Source organism: Aotus nancymaae, unplaced genomic scaffold (genome assembly GCF_030222135.1).
Source record: "Aotus nancymaae isolate 86718 unplaced genomic scaffold, 86718_ANA_hifiasm-v0.15.2.pri h1tg000008l, whole genome shotgun sequence".
In the NCBI taxonomy this organism is placed as follows: Eukaryota; Metazoa; Chordata; class Mammalia; order Primates; family Aotidae; genus Aotus; species Aotus nancymaae.
Genome location: NW_026988419.1, coordinates 29,502,278 through 29,524,122, shown reverse-complemented (window position 1 = coordinate 29,524,122; position 21,845 = coordinate 29,502,278). Strand labels below are relative to the sequence as shown.

At 39.2% G+C, this 21,845-nt stretch overlaps 1 protein-coding gene across 5 annotated transcripts; it reads left to right on the top strand.

The window, feature by feature from the left end:
* The first annotated feature begins 1,707 nt into the window (after positions 1 to 1,707).
* On the top strand, positions 1,708 to 21,000 carry CTLA4 (cytotoxic T-lymphocyte associated protein 4). 5 transcript variants are annotated; one of them, XM_012446369.2, is made up of 6 exons: positions 5,561 to 5,644; positions 6,191 to 6,307; positions 11,239 to 15,091; positions 17,714 to 18,061; positions 18,506 to 18,615; positions 19,816 to 21,000. In XM_012446369.2, exons 3-6 carry the CDS (start codon positions 14,983 to 14,985, stop codon positions 19,918 to 19,920), a joined length of 672 nt encoding a protein of 223 aa, XP_012301792.2. In that variant the 5' UTR covers positions 5,561 to 5,644; positions 6,191 to 6,307; positions 11,239 to 14,982; the 3' UTR covers positions 19,921 to 21,000. The 5 variants fall into 5 exon arrangements, with proteins under 5 accessions (XP_012301791.2, XP_064229191.1, XP_012301792.2 ...); XM_012446368.2 differs by lacking the exons at positions 5,561 to 5,644; positions 6,191 to 6,307 and adding an exon at positions 1,708 to 1,813; XM_064373121.1 differs by lacking the exons at positions 5,561 to 5,644; positions 6,191 to 6,307 and adding an exon at positions 1,708 to 1,817.
* The last annotated feature ends 845 nt before the right edge of the window (positions 21,001 to 21,845 follow it).

The window sequence follows — 21,845 nt, the reverse complement described above, 5'->3', positions numbered from 1 at the left end:
CTTGCTCTGAGAATACATGAACTTAATCCTTTTACTTCCTTCCTTCCTTCCTTCCCTTCCTTCCTCCTTCCCTCCCTCCCTCCCTCCTTCCTTCCTCCCTCCCTCCCTTCCTTCCTCCATCCTTCCTTCCTCCCTCCTTCCCTTCCTCCCTCCCTCCTTCCTCCCTCCCTCCCTCCTTCTTCCTTCCTCCCTCCCTTCCTCCTTCCTCCCTCCCTCCCTCCTTCCTTCCTCCCTCCCTCCTTCCTTCCTTCCTCCCTCCCTCCTTCCTTCCTCCCTCCCTCCCTCCTTCCTTCCTCCCTCCCTCCCTCCCTCTTCCCTCTCCACTCTCTCTCTCTGTTTCCCTCTCTCTTTCTCCTCTCCCTTTCTTTCTTTTTTTGGCCCCACTGACTCTGTCTCAAGATTGTAGTTAGTAACTGACAATGATTACACTATAGTTCCATCATGAAAACATAATTCTCATGCAAGCAGTTTATGATGACTTTTAGTATGAAATTTCTCAAGGTTCAGTTTCAGATCAAGAGTGAATGTTCTTGGAAAGTCTGAAGTTAATCAGAAACATTGTTTTAGAATTGTGATCTAGAGTGATTTCTGGGCTTTTAGACTTGGATTGTTTTTTTTTAACCAGTTGTCCACTCAGTGCTCAGAGATTTGGGTTAATATATCATTTAATAATAATTTTTTCCTCCTCTACAGTTCTTACACATTTGCACAAATTTAGTTTCACTTCTACTGTCAGCATTGCACCCCAAATTAAAATTGAATTAACTTCAACTTCAAGTTCTAACTAGGTCAAGTTTGCTAAGAATTAAGACCAGTTTTATCAACTCTTTTTATAAAATTGACTTGGGTTTCAAGAGCGTAATGAAACCAGAACATGGGGGAGTTTAGAATATAGTCTGGTCTCAATTTGTCTGCTGTTTGAAAACCACGGTCTAGTTTCAACCCTACTAACCTTGGATAGTTGAATTAAAAAAAGAAAAAAGTAATTGGCAAATCGCAGTAATCGATGAAATATAGTAGCATCTTTTGAAGGACAATAAACTCGGAAGGGAAAGGAAACATAATTTTTCATGTGAGGATTGCCAATAGAGTAAAGTGATAGATATTCTAAAATAACCTTATCAGAATTTAAATTAGTTCTGGTCTCTTTGGAGAGTGACCTTGGGCATCTAAGCAGACTTTATTTATGTCTTTTATCTCTATCTTGATCAGTTTCTTTTATCTGTGTTCCTAAATATCTCAGCTCCCCCATCCATCTCACCTCACTCTGGGCTCTGTTTCACCTCAGTCCTAATTGAAGTTATAAAGGTTTTACAAGTCTCAGTACTTCATTGAAAGAGCCTTAGCCCTCATCACTATCCAAGACTTGGATTCAGTGAATTTCACATCACTGGGCTCTCACCTGGCTCCTGGTCTTGGAAATGACCATTGGACTGTCTCCATAGTCAGGTAAGCCCCAGCTTTTCCCTGCTCTCTTTTGCTTGGATTTCAGAGGACTGAGTTTCTGCTTTTGCTCTTTTGGCTGCCTTACTCTGACCAATACTTTTCCCTGAGGCCAGAAGCCCTGACCTAAACTCCATCTTTCTATCCTGGGAGGTGGGGCTCACCCATCTGTGGGCTGACCTTCCCAGTGAAGACGTATCCGGCTACTGCCTGCCTGGTTTCCTCCTTGTGGTCTACTTATCTGCCTGTGTGCATTATCTTTTCTTCAGGTTCTAGTGCTGTTATTTGAATTATGCCTGGTGAAAGTCTGTCATCACACCTGATCTGATCCCCCAGGGGCCTGATACTCGGCTGCAGTCCTGCACAAGTGGTAGGTAAGGGGGAAGTCTTCCTTTCTCTCTACTTGCCTTGTACGGCTGTGAGGCAGGAACATGCCTTCTCCTCAATTCTCAGAATATAATAGCTCATTCCTTTTTCTAGTGGTACACAGCCGTAACTGAAAATGAGTCTGCTATTCAAAGACCTGTAGCACAATTTTTGCAATATCTTCAAAGGTAGCCCTAATTTATTGCTTGAATGTGAATTTGATTTTTTCCCCCTAAATTTTCTCATTAACGGAGGACAGTTGGTGACCAAACCAGGTGTTTTCCACTTTGTAGCAAAACCAAGACATGATACCAAAGTAATAACACACTGCGTTTTTTTTCTCCCCCGTAAAATTGAGAATAATTTCAAGAGGTATCCCAGGGATGTTCTGACAAGGACAACATCACTGGAAAATTATAGCCTTCCAAACTGACACATTTGAAGAGTTACAGTTATTTGGATTTGCAGTTTTACACTCACCTTCCTATAAAGATGAAACAATTGACCTTTCATTACTGAGAGTTTCTTGAAGCTATGATGAGCTGTGGGGAGCCAGCCTTCCTTATATTTCCCTGGGATTCTCCCTGTAACATGGTGGAGATGTCTCTTTAAATATATATTTTTGTATTAAACTTAGGTAAATAAAAGAGCTCCACATGCTAAAGAAAGTTGAGCCTCTTTTCCTTCCTTTGTTTCCTTCTTCCAGAGAAGGGGCTGGCATGGTCGGGAGCCTTGGACTATACTCCTATAGCTCAGAGAGAAAATTATCTTTAAGTAAGAATATTATTCTGACATAGAGGAATCAGCCAGAGAATTCTAAAATTGCATAAGATTGGTCTCTCAAATTTCTGCTCATGGTATGCTCAAGGTCATGTTTAATTTATTCTACTGAATGTGGAATTTCTGGGAATTATCTGATACCTGATTCTGACAGTTTTTACCCCTGACATCCAAAGTCCACCTTAAACTGAAGGTAGTCTGCCTGACCAGCTTGGTGTATCTTGTATGATTTCTATAAAGTAAGAAACTGAGAACATGCACTCAGAAAATGCAGTCAGCAGTTGATGTGAAGCCAGGCTTAGCTCTCTGCCTTTGAGGGTCAGTTTCTCCTTGTCAAAATCAACAAGGAATGGACCTTAAAGTTCTGATTCCCATATTCAAGGTCTCAATGAGTTTGGGCCCAGATAGCTCAGACAGTATTAAATAAATTTACCTCCTTCTAAAATTTACCCACTGTGATGGATATCTTTAATAACCTTGGTTGTGGATATCTTTAATACCGTGGCTGTGGTTTCAAAAGCTTAAAATTTTTTTTACTCCACTAAAGTCTCACTCTTATATAGGTCACATAATCTACTTATTTGCATGTCCAATTGACCAGATGCAATAATGTAATTTATCTTTGGGGAAAAGAATGTGTTTCTTAATGTGTACAGTATCTTATAGTATTCCAGGATAGTTAACACAGAAGTGCTTTCAGGTTATCGCGATGATGATTGAGTAACAAAAGTAAAGAAGCCGATGGTGTAATATGTTGTGCTGGAGAAATTGCTTCTTTGGTGTGTATTCTAGGAACTGGAGTTCTCATATAGACTAAACTTGGGATTTCAAATCTCTACATGAAAGAGAAGAAGCTAAATGCATATCTTATGTCCTTTCAACTTCTCCAAAAACTGGATGCCACAGTTCCGATGACCTGATGTATACTTAGTGTTATGTAAACATTAAGAGGACTTAATTTTTATTATTTGTAATATCTTTTTTCTAACCATAAAATAACACATATACATTCATAAAAATGAAAAATACAGATAAGTAAAAAGTAAACATTATGTTAGTATCACTAACATGTCACTATATGTAATTCTGTATATATATTTGCTTTAATTTTACAAAGCAGATTATACTCTAAATATGATTTTCTAATCTGCTTTTAAAACTTATATATCATGAAAGGAAAATACACTTTTAATTAAAAATTATTGAGAGTTGAAAGTAAGAGATCCTTCCTAATAGTGCCTCCTTATCTCTCAGGTGGGAAAAACTCTGGTGCAATTATATAATTAAAATAATTCACATGTAGGCAGCATCAGACCCAGGCCTATAACCAAAACCTCTTAAATCCTAGGTAACCACTTTATGCATTTTACAGGTGCCCTTTCTTACTTTTCATATGCTATGACTTAATCCAGTGTGATTAATTGGAATTAGAGAGCATGAAAAATTCTCATCTTCCCCTTATATGCTTTAGCTTGGCTAAATGTCTGCTGGAAAACAGTGGGTAGGAGCAATTAATACAGAATTTATTGAAAATGTTTTGTAGAAATAATTTGTACATTTTGTGATGTGTTTTCAAACTTTAAAGCTTCAGATTGAGGTCTCTCTGCAGGAACAACAAAGCTTGAGGCATTGAATCTCAGTAACATCTCAAACTGCCACAAATCTCTAAAAAGCTATCTAATTCAGTGTCAACAGACATATGATAGAATCTAAGTAAGAATTTCCTTTTAGGTTTGTGACTGCAAAAAACCATTTATGCTGAAGAAATTTGAGTTAAAGACTTTAAAAAAAAAACAGATTCAAGATTCAACGAGTCTTATCAACCATCATCAATTTTATTTGCCAAATTTAGCACTAGAGTGACATTATCTGTACATTCTTTGTATAAAAACATCTAGCAGAGCACTTTTTTGGGGTTTTGTGATATCAAGAGGTTTTTGGAATTTTAGGCAAGTTCCACCTACAATAAAAACCAATGTTTTTTTATTGCTGATTAATTCTGTCAGATGGGTCAGAACTGATGCTTCTTTGAACACATGTAAATTATCCTTCATTTAAAGTTTCTGTTTTGTCATTCTTCCTTTGTTTCATTTGTTTCTCAGTTCTCTTATTATTCTCATTTTCTTCTTTCCCATTCTGTTAAAATAAAAATCCTTAGGGTTTCTTTTTTTTTTTTTTTTTTTAGTTTTTCTTTGCTACAGGAGATAGTGAAGTCAGTGAGTATATTCAGATTATACGAATGGCATTTACTCACCTAGACATTTTATGATGTTAATTAAAAAGAAAGCCTGGATATTTGGAGAGAGATTCAGATAATTTGGAAGTGATTTATTTTCTCGAATGGAAATAGTGATTCTAAATGATGAGAAAACTGTATTAATTTGTCAACATGATCATAAACTTGTTATTGAGGTTATCCTATAAATTAGGATAATAAATTCCAGTGACAAATATTTAATTTTTTTTTTTTTTGAGACAGAGTCTCTCTGTCACCCAGACTGGAGTGCAGTGGTGTGATCTTAGCTCACTGCAACCTCCGCCTCCTGGGTTCGAGCAGTTCTCTGCTTCAGCCTCCGAGTAGCTGGGATTATAGGCACCTGCCACCACGCCCAGCTAATTTTTGTATTTTTATTAGAGACAGGGTTTCACCATCTTGGCCAAGCTGGTCTTGAACTCCTGATCTGGTGATCCACCCGCCTCAGCCTCTCAAAGTGCTGGGATTACAGGCATGAGCCACTGCGCCTGGCCTATTTAATTTTTAAATATCATAACTTTTTTTACCTCTTTAAAAAATATTGTGAGTTTAAAATTCCAAATAAGCTTACTTGTTCTGATGCCCACAATTGTCTATTTTATCCAAGGAAGAAATGCAGGAGGTGCATTTGATGGAAGCTTCTTGACCTGCTTAGATTTTAAGAGGACAAGAAACATATGTTTCTGGTGTTTTCTACTTGTTAACATTTCTTAACCAATGGAACAGAAACGTCCAGAACTACAAAGTTCAAACTTTGCAGGCAGAAAGAACTTTATGTGATCAGACTGAATCTAAATAATGGTAAGAAATAACAAAATATAAGCAATGGATTCCTAAACAGACAATATCATTGCCATGACATGATCCTATTAGGTGTACAGAAACTAAACTCTATGCATGTGCCAGACAAAAACTAAAGAGCTTAGGTTTTAGCTAAAGTGCATTACTCTCATTGCCCTCAACAGGTCCTGATGTGACTATGTCAATACAGTTATTCAGTTTCTTCCTCATGGCTGAAGTGCTGGGCCAGAGATTTTCCTGTTAGAACATACTCTATGAAATAGGGCCTGCTAAGGAAAACTGCTTAATGTAACCAGCTCCTTTTAAATCATATTCTTCTAAAGCACAGTGGAATAATACAGTTTATCGGGCCAAAGTTTCCTAACATGGCTTCCCTCCATCTCATTTAGTTAGTCCACAGCTAAGTAACCTGTTAGAAAATTGTGTGCAGGAGAGGGCAGAGCCAGTGATCCATATCTCAGATTCTGGCTGGTAATGGTTCAGTGTGATGTGGGATCAGAATTGCAGACAATGAGTAATAACCAGAATCTTTTTTCCTTGCCTAAGCCCATGAAGAATATGTCCACCAGTTCATTCTTTCTACACTTGGAAAGAAGTGGAACTTGACTTCAGATTTGGCCAGATTACATTCAGAGGAGAACAAACCAAATGGCCAAGAATACTGTAAGACCAATGGTGTGCTTTCTAAGATGGTGAATGCCTATCGAATCTGTCAATATGACTGTATTTGTGTGTGTATGTGGTAAAGTGCACATAACATAAAATTTACTCTTTTAACCATTTCAAAGTGTGCAATTCAGTGGCATTTAGTATATTCACAACATCATGTAATAGTTACCACTGTGCTACTCTAGAGTGTTTTCATTACCTGAAAAATAAATCTCATACCATCAAGCAGTCATTCCCCATTCTCCCCTCTCACATCACCTAGCAATCAATAATCTGCTTTGTGGCTATACAGACTTGCTTATTCTGGATATTTCATATAAGTGGAATCATACAATATGTGTCCTTTTGTGTCTGGCTTCTTTCACTCAGCATAATATTTTCAATGTTTACCCATGTTGTAGCATGCATCTTCATTCCTTTTTATGGCTGAATAATATTCTGTGGTGTTGATAAAGCACATTTTGTTTATCATTCATCAGTTAATGGGCACTTGGAATATTTCCACTCTGGCTGTTGTGATTAATGCTGCTATAAGACAATATGCATTTTTTTTTTTGCTTAAATGATTTGCTGATTTGTGCTTGTGGGTACCCAAAACCTAGCAGGAAGTTTGGTGGGGCTGGGTTTGAAGTTGCAAACTGGGCAGAAAACTAGAGCCAGAAGCCATGTCAGTTCAAGAGGCTCTTGTGAAGGTGGTGAATGACAGTAAAGGCAGTGAGAAGAAAATTACAGTAGAGTCAAGGGCCCTTGGATTCTCATCTTGGTTCTACCACCAACAGGCTGGGTGGGTGATTTGGGTAAATCATTTCACCTTCCTGGGCCTTCATAGTCTCTGTTTAAAATGAGACAGCAGAACTCACTAACATTTATTCTAGCTCCAGAAGTCAATGCCTGCTACAGGCTGTGCAAACACCCTGTATTTCTTGTCACCTAACATACCCTTTTCTACCATCACAGCTGCTATCACTCACACGGTAAACAGTAAAGGTACTCCTTTTCTATATTTTCTGTGCTCAAGGTTTGGGTATAACCATGTCCTATGACCTGAGGTATGAAGAAGGTCAGGGCTTGACATCAGTGAAGTGTGGCAGTCGCAGCAGGGCCCAAAATAACACAGTTCAAACTGTGAAAGCAGTGTCTCTGTAACCAAGAAACTGAAATAAGTGCTCAAGGCTGAGACTATATCAGCCATAAATATCATGCAAGAAATGGGTTCCATCAAATGTTTGGCACTTCCAATGTTACTCTTTATAGATAGCTAGCAACTTTTGGGGTGTAGGTGGGTGGTTCATTCAGCATTAAAGATGATTTGTAGTCCCAGTCCAGGCTTTCCCTCTCCTTGCACGAAAGCAAGAAAACATTAGTGATTTGTGAAGTTTCCTCTTTTGTAAAATGGAAATGGTACTGGGTAATCTCAGCTTGTTCTAAATAGGAATCAGGTACACTCCTGAATGTACCATTCAGCTGGGGTACAATGTGGGGAGGGCATCACGGGTCAAATATGGGACTATTTATCCTTCCCTTTCTGTTTATTTTTCCTTGATGATGAAAGAATAATATCTAAATATGTGACCCTGGGCAAGTCAATTAGCTTCTCAATATCAGTTTTCTGATCTGTAAAATAAGAGGGTTACCTATTTAGAAAACAGCTATTTTTGGATTTTGGTAAAACCACTTACCTAAATTTATTTATGGCTGGCTGTGTTGCAACAGGGCTAAGGGATTAAGAAAAAAAAATCCAACTTTAATTTTACTTTTAGGAGTGAGAAGCTGAGGACATTGATAGACAATCAGAGAAGAAAATGTCTAAAATTAGAAATATAATAACAGAACATTATACGTAAGTGGAGGTAAGATATTCAAAAAGATATAACCATATAAAGTAAGGAGCATAGGCAATTAGAGCACAGATTCCCTGTACAAATTGCTTTGTGACCACAGTTAACTTATTATTATTATTTTTTGAGATAGAGTCTCTCTCTGTTGCCCAGGCTGAATGGAGTATAGTGACCTGATCTCGGCTCACTGCAGCCTCCGCCTCCCGAGTTCAAGCGATTCTCATTCCTCAGCCTCCCAAGTAGCTCGGACTACAGGCACTCACCACTACGCCTAGCTAATTTTTGTATTTTTAGTAGTGATGGGGTTTCACCATGTTGGCCAGGCTGGTCTCAGACTCCTGACCTTAGGTAATCTACCTGCCTCAGCCTCCCAAAGTGCTGGGATTAGAGGCATGAGCTACCGCACCCAACCAACTTATTATTTATTCATTCAAAAATATTTGTTTTCATCTCTATATAATTAAATCTCTGACAGGTGAAGATTACCTTTCAACTGAAGCAGGCCCTGCATTTCATTGCCATCCAAATCAGCAAATACAGCTTTGCTTCCCTGACCACCCTGTTCACAATGTAAACTGAAAAGCCAGGGGGAACGTACTCTGTTTCCCCTCAAAAGGACTGATAAAGTCCACAGCTCAGAAGCATCCATTTTTACTTGATTTTAGGAAATGGATTATAGTTTCCTAGGGACTGAAAATTAATGTACCACATTTATTTAAGTGGGTTCTTGCCCAGCCCCTATTTTCACCCTTTAATGGTAATGAAGCTAAAATTTCTTTCCAGTCACTTTGCATATCATTTCCTTTCTCTTTAATTCTCTTTCGAAGTGAGATGATTGATAGATTCTTCTTCAGCAGTCACTCACTTTGGTAGATGATTTTCTTTTTCCTTTGAAGTTGATTTTGAAAGGAGCTGTGCGTGATGAGCTAATTAGCACAAACACACAGAGTATATAACCTTAATTAGACATGATTATAGGCTCAACGTAATGGGATGTCCTGAAACTGCATGCTATGCAAATATTAGACTTTTCATTCTTCCCATTACATCTGAAACCATCAAGCAAAGGATGTTTTGCAGTAGGTGCCACAGTTGATGCCAGGTGCAAATCTTTCAATAAAAAGTTGATTTTTTCGTGTGTACTAGTTGGGCAAAGGATAATAGGAGGAGGTTTAGGAAAAAAAAGATTCAAAAATCTGAAAAGCTGAATTAAGTTCAGAATGAGTTTTACAAATTGAGGAATTTTACAATTAAGTGAAAAAACCCCAGTTACTCTTTAAACTCTACCTCATCTGGAATTCTGAAGATACTTCACTATAGGCACCACTGTGAATTATGCAAATCTTGAGAGATCTTTCAAATCCAGTAACCACTAAGAGTACTATAAAACCAATCTGGGGTTTACTTAAGCTATTAGGATATAAGAAGATAGTGAGTATAAATGAAATCACAGTGAATCCCCAAGTCCTAATTTTAGCTAATTATTTTCATTTCCTTTACCAACAACACCCCACCTTTTTGTAAAAAAGAATTGGAGTGGTAAAAATAATTATCAAATTGACTTTCCCCTTCCTAACCTGAAATGAAAATATCCAAGGATGTGGTTCCCTTAGACATTTGAATATTCAACCACTGTAATTGAGAACTTATAATACATAATTCTTAGATTATTTGTAGAGTTGTGAGTTTTCAGACTCAATCAGGTAAAAAAATAATAAGCTATTTGGTTCCAGATGCTCATGGAAATACTGACAAAGGCAGAAATTCAATATGTATTAGAATAATTAGTATCCGATTTTAATCTAAAATACCATCCATTCAGCAGAAATGATAATGAAAGAGGGTTTATATAATAGCTGAAGTTTAAAACACATAGCTTGCTCTGTGTTTAATATGTAAGCTTTTTTTTAAGAACATAGTATATCATAGGCACAATGTTCAATAACTCATTGGTATAGGCTCATTGAATCATCATAATAATGATACAAGATAATTCCTATAAATTACCCATGTTTTACAGATGAGGAAGCTGAGGATAAGAGAAGTTAAAAAATGTCATCCAGGATCACATTTCTAGAAGCAGCAGAGCCAGGACGTGAACTGATGTGTTTTTGACTCCAGCCATGCTCTTAATCACTCTGCTGGGCTCATTAGTGCCTATCAGGCCTATGATTGTATCCTTAGTGATTAGCACTTTACCCAGAGCTGGAAAGGAGATGCAAGAGAAATAAAAACACTTGAGATCTAACCTGAAATGCAGAAATTCTCTACTACCTGCTAGGTACAAAGGAGGACCTGATTAGGTGCTTTGTGTGTGTTGAGGATGTAGGTGCTGTGGAAATAGAATTTGGAGTAAGACAGACATAATTACACATGTTTGAGTATAGTAAATACAAACCTATATGACACAACATATTATTATTGTACATAAGATAACTGGGGAAAAATACTGAATGGGAATGAGAAGACGAAGATCTCAATCCAGTTTTTGCCACGTTACCAAATGTAAGACTGGATCAATGAGGGTCTCAACAGGAGACAGGGGGTTCAAATAAAAGACTCAAAGAAAGAACTACTTTGAGAAAAATTAAGAAGGGTTAGGGGCAGAGGTTGGTAATGCACCCAGCAACAGTGGAAGCTGATAGCACCTCTAGGACGGAAAATCTGGGAGAGGGCAGCGAAGAAAGACCTGGACTTCCACCTTGTGTTTTCTGATCTGCTGGGACCTTGCAATGCTAGGCCCTCAGAAGCCACCCTGATGGGTTACTAAGGAGACGTTTTCTATTGGATTCTGTCCCAAGTGGAGCTTGGATCTGAGGAAACGGGATGGAGAATCACATTCAGCAATTCACTTTTCCTCTCTAAATTTCAGTTTGCTCATCTGTTGTTTATTGCCTACCATGTTATCAATAATATAAATAATTGGCTTTATAATTTTTACTTCCAAGTTTTTGGAAAAACTTCAAATTTACAAAGAATTTGTAAAGATAGTACCATGAACACGCACCTATTCTTCACCTAGATTCACCAATTGTTAACATTTCGTCACTGTTGTTTAATTCTTTTTACCTTTCTCTACTAACACAGACGCATATTTTTGCTGAACTGAGAGTACTTGATGACATCTTGAGACTTAAACCTGGAATACCTACATATTATCTAAAAACAAGGATGCTTCTCTACATAACCCCAGTACAATGATCACATTCAGGAAATTCAACATTAAGGTAATGCTATTATGGAATACAGGCTATATTCAAATTTCTCCCAATATCTCATTAATTTGCTTTGTGTTGTTTATTTTTTTTTTTAATGAAGAATCACACATTAAATTCTGTCATCATGTCTCTGTTTTCTCCTTTAATCTAGAATGGTTTTCCAGGCTTTTCCCTTTTTAATCTTTTGTGATATTAACATTTTTCAAGAATCTAGGTCAGTTATTTTGCAGAATATGGATTTGTCTGATTAGTTCCTCAGGTAAAACAATTTTTGGCAATAACTATACAAAGTTGTTGTGTCCTTCTCAGTGTATTGTATCTGGAGGTACCTGATGTCAGAACACTCCATCATGGTTATCTTCAGTTGGATCACTTGGTTAAGGCAGTATCTGCTAGATTTATCAATTATCTTTTCCCTTTTGTAATTATCAAGTAATCTGTGGGGTGGTATATGTGAATATGTCTTTTCTCATCAACATTCTTTTACCCAGCATTTTTTTAACAACCATTTGAATTTTCTTGCTATGACAGACGTAGTTTCAAAAAGCATAAAGAACGTGGTAAGACATCTTTGAAAGTTCTAATTACAATACTCATCTCTTCTACGTTAAACTGTTTTCATTCATTTACCTACTCATTCAACAAATGTTTAGAGAATGCTCGTTACGTGGCTTGGCCTATCATGTTTTTATCCGTGGTTTCATGCTTGTCTAAACTGATGCTTTTGCCCCATATCTCTTCCTGTGCTCCAGAATCCTATTGGCAACTGCTTTCAGGTCTCTTCATATTAACATTCATGGAGGCCATAAAGTTAACATACCAAAATGAAAGCTGTCATTTCACATTCTCACCTGCTCTTCCTATGTTGTTTATCCCAGTAAATTACACCTCTGTCTTCTCAGTGACCCTATAATAAGAAATGACTATTTATTGAGTGGCTATCCATTACAATAGGCCTTTTATATGTGAATTATCTCATTTAATCTTTTCAATAATATTGAGAAGTAGATGCCATTATCTGGAAGACATTGGGTGGAGCTGCAGGTCAACAACAAGCATGTCTTCGTGCTAGGATGCAAATCCAGTTAACTTGGACTTCAAAATTTTTGCTATAGTGTAGTGATAAAGATTATCACTGGCTTCAAATCCTGGCTCTACCACCTGCTATGGGTGATTGGATAAGTCACCTTAACTTTCAATGCTTTGGTTTCCTTCTTCATAAAATGGGAAAAATGACAACTCCTGTCTTGTAGGATTGTTATAAGACTTGAAAGAAACAAAAATTGACATCTGAACAATTTCTGCAGCACCACAGTACTTCTGAAACCATAATTGTGGTGTCATTCTAAAATTCTCCCTCCACTCACTGAATGTGGACTAGTTTCATAGAGACCTTGTCTTCATAGCTGTCATTACCTTAGTTTAGACCAGGGGTTGGCAAACCAGGGCCCACAGGCCAAATCCAGACTTCACCTATTTTCATAAATAAAGTTTTATTGGAAGGCACACACACCCATTTGTTTACATATAATAGATGGCTGCTTTCATTCTAAAATGACAGAGGTGAGTAGTGGCAACAGAGACCATTATTATCAGCAAATCATAATATATTTACTATTTTTCCCCCTACAGAAAGTTTTCCAAATCCTGGTGCCTAGGATATTCCAATAGTCTTCTTCCCAGTTTTCCTGGTTACATTTCTCCCTGAACCCGTCCTCCCCATCCCTTAAATTTCCCCAAAATGTGAACTCAGTCATACCAATTAGCTCCTTATGTTTCATTGGCCCTTGCTGCTAAGAGTGTCAGCTTGCACCTTCTGCCCATCCCCAGACAAGCTTGTTTTCTGACCATAATGAGCTTTTCATGTCATTTCCAACTTTAGCACATGCTGTTCTTTTTGTCTGAATATCCACCCTTTTCCCTGTCCTCAATAATAAGTTCAAGCTTTTCTTCCTCTGAGAAGTCCTTTCTGACTTCCACAGGCTGAACCACTGGCTTCTGCTCCTCTACATAATACTTCAATTCCAGCATTGATCTCGCTGTAACATGATTGTGGGTTTAGCTGTCTGTCCTTGCCACTACTGTGTGTTCCTCTTGAGGGCAGGAACATTTGTTTTTCCCTTTTAGAAAACCTCTGGTGCCCAGTCTGGCATTAGTTAAGTGCCCATTAGGTTGCTATTGTTTGTCAGCATTTGAGCTCGGGTTTAAAAGTTTCTATAAGGTGTAGTGGAGTATAGAAAACAAGCAGGTCAGAAGAGGCTTCCTGGAGGAGGTGACAGCTGAGCTAAATCCTGGAGGATAAAATAAGATAATAGGAGAAATAAGGCAGTAGGAACAGCATGGGTAAACGTGATGAGACCTGAAAGTGGCATGTGGAAGGAAAGAGAAATGCAGGAAGAGGGGGCATGGGAGGGAATGCTGGGGAACAGGCCAAAGAGGGAGGCATTTGGTGAGTATTCTGCAGAGACTCCTTTGCTGTGTTCAGGTATGGACAATGGGAAACCATGGACGGGCTGGAGTAGGCAAGTGCCATATTCCCTTCTGCAACTGTCTGTTTGCACGTCAGCCTTCTAGAAACCCCTTAAGGTATCAACTATGTTTTTGTCTTGTCATCAGTCCATCCTAAGTGAACACAATTCCTGGCATATGATAGGGTCTCCATAAATGTTTCTTTCTTTATTAAAATGTATGAAAACTCTCCAGATTTAAGGAGGGTCCTCAATGTTTCAAATTCTTTTTGCTAGATCGTTGGTCCTATCTACAGTTGTTGCAAATTTAAGAACTCTGGTTATAGTTAACCTTGAATTTTGAATTTTCTGCTTGAAAAATTTCTATGAGGAAAAAAAGCCTATCTTCTTATGGAAGGCTCTAATCTCTTAATCATTTTGGTTGACTTTTCTTTGGATCTTCTTCAACGTTTTGTCTCTGTTAAGGCTTTTAAGAACATCTGAATTTTTTACTTCTGCAAAATCAGAGGAACATTTTTTTTTCTGCCTATTTTCAGTTTATTCCTTGTGATTTTGGTATTTTCTCTTAACCAAATACTAAATGGAGTTAGGAGAAATAAACTTATTTGTAAAGCATGTCAAGGGACCATTAGAAGGATGGTGCCTCACAGATAGAATACAGTTTTTATTAATGATGCCTATATACTAGCAGCCTAGCAGTTCAGGATATGTCAGTGAAATGAATTGGGTGGTTAAGGATGCCCTGAAGGTTGAATAAAATTGGGATTTAGGAGGACCCTTGTACTCCAGGAAATTCTCCAAGTCTCCTCTTAGTTATGCAGATCCTCAAAGTGAACACGAAGCTCCAGTTTCAAATTGAGTACATTTTCCATCCATGAATTGGCTTGTTTTGCTCAGTTGAGTGCTTGAGATTGTCTTGTCGACGTCACACCTAGACCTACGGCTTCCTTTCTCGTAAAACCAAAACAAAAAGGCTTTCTATTCAAGTACCTTCTGTGTGTGCACATGTGTAATACATACCCGGGATCAAAGCTGTCTATATAAAGTCCTTGATTCTGTGTGGGTTCAAACACATTTCAAAGCTTCAGGATCCTGAAAGGTTTCGCTCTACTTCCTGAAGACCTGAACACCGCTCCCATAAAGCCATGGCTTGCCTTGGATTTCAGAGGCACAAGGCTCAGCTGGACCTGGCTACCAGGACCTGGCCCTGCACGTTCCTGTTTTCTCTTCTCTTCATCCCTGTCTTCTCCAATGGTGAGTGAGACTTTTGGATCATGAAGATGGAGTAGGTGTTTCTCCCACCTGGGTTTCATTTCTTTCAGCAGTCAAGGGCAGTGATTTATAGCAAAGCCAGAGTAAAAGGTAAAACTCCAATCTGGCTTGGCTGGCTCTGTATTCCGGGGCCAGCATGGAACAGTTGGGCAGCAGCAAATAAGCAAAGACATAGCTCAGAGCAGAGTCCGGGACTTCATGAATGCATGAGAGTTGGTTTAGGAGACACAGGCAATTTCAGACCCTTCTATGAGACTGAAGTGATTAAGAGGAAAAGGATATCCACAGTCCTGAATACATTTGAGCTGAGTTTCAGGATGAGCTCACAAGTTCCTTTTTTTTTTTTTTTTTAAACCAAACCAAACAAAAAAACAAAAAAAAAAACATTGACTTTTAGCAAATCCTGGGAAGAGTTTCTTTGCTATACAATTCAAGGTTTTAAGGTCCTCGGACTCATATGCTTTATAAACAAATTAGCCAGCTTGTTTAAAATTTAGGGAAATCGTGGGAAGAATGGGTTCTTTACTCAATTCAAGATTTTAAGTTTCTCTTAATCAATTCTACAAACTAATTAGTCAATTATTTAAAAACAAAAGTTTGAAATTGCCAAAAAAAAAAAAAAAAAAGAAGGAAGAAAGAAAGTCTGTTTGGCATAGATAGTTAATTTTTGCCTGACCTACATGTGGGTTTCAGATGCAGCTCCTCAGTTTTCAGCTCTTCAGAGACTGATACCAGGTTTGTTACATGGCTTAAAATGATGAGCACTTCCATTGAATGTCAACCTTATCTCTCTCTAGACCTTCTTGGTTAAGAAACCAATGTGGTTTGTATGAAGTACGTGCTCAAAAGATATTCGACAATTTAATTTTTACTGGAGAAGAAATATTCACATACGTTTTCTTATTTTTACATGTTTTAAATATGTAAAGATTAAATAATACTCTTAGGAGTATTTAAATTTACAAGTTTTAAATATGTAAAGATTAAATAAATACTCTTAGAAGTATTTAAATTTCCTAAAGTAAATTTATCTTAGCCAGTAACCAGGACCCTCTCATGACAGATACTGGAAAGTTGAGTGTGACCACATTTAGTGGTGGTAAGTGTGAACTTGGCTGGGGAGAGGGCAGGACATTTAGGATTTCTTAAGCTTAGAGTCAATACAATAAAGATTATTGAGTGTCCACTTGGGTGGGATATAATCATTGCTTGCAGGAGTTCAAGAACCACAAGTAAAAGAGTAGGGAGATATGATTAACTCACAAATAACTTTAATACAGGGCAGAAGGTAATGAAGTACTGCAATGAAGCTATCACAGTGCTACGGATGATCAGAAGGCATCTCTCACAGGCAGAGGCAAGGGTTAGGGAAGGAGACTATAGTCTAGCTAGCCAGGGCTGCTGGAATAGACATGACAGTGGCTGCTGCCAAACTGTTTTCTCTTCTGAGGATGCATGTCCAGTACAGGCAGCTTGGCAGAAGAGACTAGTGAGTCTAGTATAGGGTAATTTTTATAAGCAGAAAAGTGCGTTCTAGAAATTCGGCTGGAGTGATAGATTGGAATTGGATCATGGAGGGACTCATTGAATGTTATTTATTTTATTTGTTTTTGCAATCAGTATTAGTAAAGTGTCAAAGGGATTGAGCAGGTGAGTGACATCATGCAACAAAAGTTTTGGGTTTCACTTGTCAGATTGACTGGAGAGGGGCCAGGTTAGTTACAGGAAGATAATTTGGCATGCAGCCGCTGATTTTGAGTTAATGCAAGCCTCTCTGTATGGAGAGTTCATCTTTATCCTGTAGATCCCAGTGGGAAGAGAGAACAAAGGAGCATGGGAGTGTTCAAGTGAAGGAGAAGGAAAGGGCAGAAAGGCGGCGGTGGTGTCAGGGGAAGCCCACGGGAGTTAACAGCAGGGTTGCCTCAACCTGGAGAGGAAACGACCCGGTGCCCTCGGCTCTGTGGCTTCCTTCATCTAACAACATCTTCCACTCTACAACAATGCCAAGGGAGGTGGAGGCTGGTACAGTGCATCAAGACACAGCTACTGCTGGGTGATAAGCTCAGTAAATAGGCAGAGGTTTTTGACATATGCTTGGAGAGATAAAGCAAGATTCTGTACCTCAACCTTCAGAATTTCCCCTACCACTCATTATAGTTCCGGAACTATATAGTTCCTATCGTTCTGTCATAACCTTCGAACACCAGTTGATATCATCTCACCTCATTCTCTCTTACTGTATGTGAGAAAAATGAAGGACATGGGGGAAGTGTGACTTGCCCCAAATCACATATTTCATGGTTGATCCAGGTCTTTTGTTTGTCATGTCAGTGTTCTTCCTGCCGCAACTGTCTTGAAGAATCCATTTCCCAGTAAGAAAACATCTTTGTGGAGAGTAGCTGGAAAACAATTGAGAGAGGGAGGGGAGGCTGGGGGTGTGGATAGGGTGTGGATAGGGTGTGGAAAAGGGAAGGAATAAGTGATGGATTTGTTGAAGCGGGAGAGAAGGGCATGGGGGTGAAGCTAGAATGCTGAAGGGCTTGCCTGGGCTCTTCCACAGAGAAACATGAGTTCACTGAATTCCCTTTGGCTTTTCCATGCTAGCAATGCACGTGGCCCAGCCTGCTGTGGTGCTAGCCAGCAGCCGAGGCATCGCCAGCTTTGTGTGTGAGTATGCGTCTCCAGGCAATACCACTGAGATCCGGGTAACAGTGCTTCGGCAGACCGACAGCCAGGTGACTGAAGTCTGTGCAGGAACATACATAATGGGGAATGAGTTGACCTTCCTAGATGATTCCATCTGCATGGGCACCTTCAGTGGAAATAAAGTGAACCTCACCATCCAAGGACTGAGGGCCATGGACATGGGGCTCTACATCTGCAAGGTGGAGCTCATGTACCCGCCGCCATACTACATGAGCATAGGCAACGGAACCCAGATTTATGTAATTGGTGGGTAAAGCCATTTCACTGAGTTGACACCTGTTGCATTGCTGTCTTCTATGCGTAAAAACAGTTTTGTTCTTTAATTTCAGGTGGTTTATTTTTAGGACTGTGGAAATTCTCTTTAAGAGTTCACTACCACACGATAGCCTTGCTCGTTATAGGTGGCAACCTTAAGAGCATTCTGACTACACAATAAAATGATTTGGGGAAGTTGGGGCACTAGCTCTGGAGTGCTAACCATCATGGCGTTTCACCCGTGCTTTTGAGATGATATGATGCTCCTGGGGAAGAAGTCTCAGATAGCCAAACCTATTTGTGGGCTACCCATGCAGTTTTGGGGTGGTCCTCAAGGCCTGGAAGCTCTAACTTTCTTTTTTCACCAATGTGGGGGAGTAGAGACTTAGAATTGAAAACTGTCTCAGGGAGGCTCTGCTTTGTTTTCTGTTGCAGATCCAGAACCGTGCCCAGATTCTGACTTCCTCCTCTGGATCCTTGCAGCAGTTAGTTCGGGGTTGTTTTTTTATAGCTTTCTCCTCACAGCTGTTTCTTTGAGCAAAATGGTGAGTGTGATGCTGACAGTGGACCATTTCTGATGGGGATACCTTTAGTGGTATCAACTGACCAAATGATGGTGCTGAGTTTAGTGTTCTTGAGATGAGGCAATAAATGAAGAGGAAGAAGGCCAGTGGTAAAGAACACACTAGAACCGTAGGCATTGGCCTTTGAGGTTTCAGAATGACTAATGTTTTAGATGAATTTGTTTGATATTGAATGTTCATGTGCTTCTGAGCAGGGTTTCAATTTGAGTAACCATTGCAACAACATGGGGCAGCTGTTTTGCTCTTTGTCTTCATGACAATTGTACTTAAGCTAACAGCCCTGAAACACGAGATTAGTTGGGCAGAATGCCGCTAGAGAGGACTGCCTGGATAGTCTTTATTCTCCTTCTTCATGTCCCTCTCCATCACCTGGAAGTCATCTCTTGGTGCCACTCTGGTGCCTTCTTTGTCCAAGCTGTAGCTGCTCACATAACACATATCCCTATTATCCAGTTTGCTTGACTGGGGAGGTTTGCCTTCCCCTTCAGCCAGGAAATGAAAGTCCCAGTTTCTATTTATTACAGGTGTTGGAGGTGGAAGAGGTGAAGTATGGAATCAGGCCTCCTGCCAGGATTTCTTTTTGACAGTCCCTTTCAGACACCTCTGCCTAAGGCTGGCTTTGCCATTACAAATTCAGCCTTCTCCCTCCCTCCCTTCTCTTCGTCCTCCTTCTTCTTGCTCTTTCTCTCTTTCTCTTTCTCACTCTCTGTCTCTTATACACACACACACACAAAGATACACTCTATTCCAACATCCTCTACCCAACCTGACAGAGATGTCCTTTGCTGTGGGTTCAGCAGTGGAGATGAGAAACACAGCTCTCAAACAGGATAACTAAAGCTTATTACCTTATCAGGCTTGTTCCCTTGCAGACCAGATTGGTCAATTACCATAGGCTTTCTGGGTGTTCTTTGTGAAGCTTTCTCAAAGCCACTTTTCCCTATCTTCTGGTCAAGGCAAATGATTGCCATTTAATGTCAAAATCACAGTTATTTATCTAAAATAAATTTTAATAGCTGAATCAAGAAAATCTCCTGAGGTTTATAATTTTCTATGCTGTGAACATTCATTTTTAACCCAATATGTGTTGAGTTCTATTATGGTTAGAAGTGATTTCTGTATTCCTCAACAGTAATTACTGTTTCTTTTTGTGTTTGACAGCTAAAGAAAAGAAGCCCTCTTACAACAGGGGTCTATGTGAAAATGCCCCCAACAGAGCCAGAATGTGAAAAGCAATTTCAGCCTTATTTTATTCCCATCAATTGAGAAACCATTATAAACAAGAGAGGCCATATTTCAGTTTCCAAGAGCTGAGCCAATTCTAACTTTTTTGTATATTTGGGGGGAGTTCATCTCTCTTTGATATAAAGCTGGATGCAGAGTCCAAATTACATGTACTACAATTTAAAGCAAAGGAGCAGAGAGACAGAGCTGGGATGTTTCTATCACATCAGCTCCACTTTTAGTGAAAGCATCACTTGGGATTAATAAGGGGATGCAGCATTATGATGTGGGGCCAAGAAATTAAGTTAGGGAATGGGATAGTCCAAAGAAAGAAGAGGCAGGAACTGAGGGAGAGGACTATATTGTACACACCTTATATTTACCTGTGAGAAGTTTATAGCTAAAATAATCTTTTCAAGTTAAAATTTATGCCTTTCGTTTCTTAAACAAATGTATAATTAAATCATGGCTTCAAAAATACTCACATGGCTATGTTTTAGCCAGTGATGCTAAAGGTTGTATTTCGTATGTATACATATATATTTTAAATTTGATAGTATTGTGCATGGAGCCACATACGTTTTTGTGTATTTGTTAATGGTTTGAATATAAACACTATATGGCAGTGTCTTTCCACCATGGGTCCCAGGGAAGTTTTGCAGAGGAGCTCAGGACACTAATACGTGAGGTAGAATATAAGGTCATTTGCTAACTGACTTGGAAACTGGATGAGGCCATAGCAGTGCTTGATTGCATGGAATTATGCTGAGTTGGTGTTGACATGTGCTATGGGGCTTTTCCACCAGTTCCTTGCAATGGTTTGCAAGGAAGCTACAGCTGGTGGTATCTGAGTTGACTTGACAGACACTGTCTTGAAGACAATGGCTCACTCCAGGAGACCTGTAGCTATAATCTTCTAGGAAGCTCCAGTTTGATGGGCCCAATTCTTCCAAACATGTGGTTAATGCCATGGACAGAAGAAAGCAGCAGGTGGCAGAATGGGGTGCATGAAGTTTCTGAAAATCAACACTGCTGGTGTTTTTAACTCAATATTTTCCATGAAAATGCAACAACATGTATAATATTTTTAATTAAATAAAAATCTGTGGTGGTCGTTTTTCAGAGTTGTCTTTATCATCCTTGCATTTGAGCACTGTGTTTAAATTTTTGATTCATTAATTCAGTAGTTGGCGGAGTCTCCAATATTAGAAATACTGGAAACAAATTGAAAAACCACAAACAATTGTTTTGAAAAATAATGCTTCTTGAGTCAGCTTTGCACCAGCCCATTACCTGCAAGTCATTCTTGGAAGGTATCCATCCTCTTTCTTTTGATTTCTTCACCACTGTATAGGATATAATGTGGGTTAACACAGACATAGCAGTCCTTTACAAATCACAGGGCATGCTGTTTAACACAGGTTCTTCACCTCCTCTTTCTTACCCGCTTTTTTCTCAGCTCAACTCTCACAGGCATTCCAGTTGTCATGGCAACTCCAATGTTGCAACTCCATGGCAACTACAATGTTGTCCAGGCCCCTTGTTGCCATTTTGATCTGCCTTCCTGACAAGTAGAGCTTTTCCCTGTGGCTTCCAGATGAACTATTTTGCAAATGTGGGGAAAACGCACCTGCGGTCCTATGTTACTATCAGCTGGGCCTGGCACACTAAGCCTTCTGTAATTCTTGGCTAACCAATGTATAGCCTCAGCCCGCTTGGTTTCCTATTTTTGACCTCCACATCCTGTTATTGTCTGTGCAATGATTCTCAGTGTGGTCAGGGACCCCCTGTAGCCGAATTCACTGGGTCACTTACTAAAACACTGATTCATGTACTTACTCCAAGACACATCGAATCAGAATCTTTGAGTGGTGGGGTCAGGAGTTTGCATTTCCAAAAATCTTCCTAGTGCTTCTTATACCCATCAGGTTTCCAGAATCACTCCTTAGGTAACTTTCTGTCTGTGT

What these genes read in the sequence shown, in the direction of transcription:
- CTLA4 (XM_012446368.2), top strand. Translation starts at nt 14,983, where the DNA reads ATGGCTTGCCTTGGATTTCAGAGGCACAAGGCTCAGCTGGACCTGGCT. An exon ending in CATCCCTGTCTTCTCCAATG is followed by an intron (nt 15,092 to 17,713) that starts GTGAGTGAGACT and finishes TTTCCATGCTAG; the next exon opens with CAATGCACGTGGCCCAGCCT. An exon ending in AACCCAGATTTATGTAATTG is followed by an intron (nt 18,062 to 18,505) that starts GTGGGTAAAGCC and finishes TTTCTGTTGCAG; the next exon opens with ATCCAGAACCGTGCCCAGAT.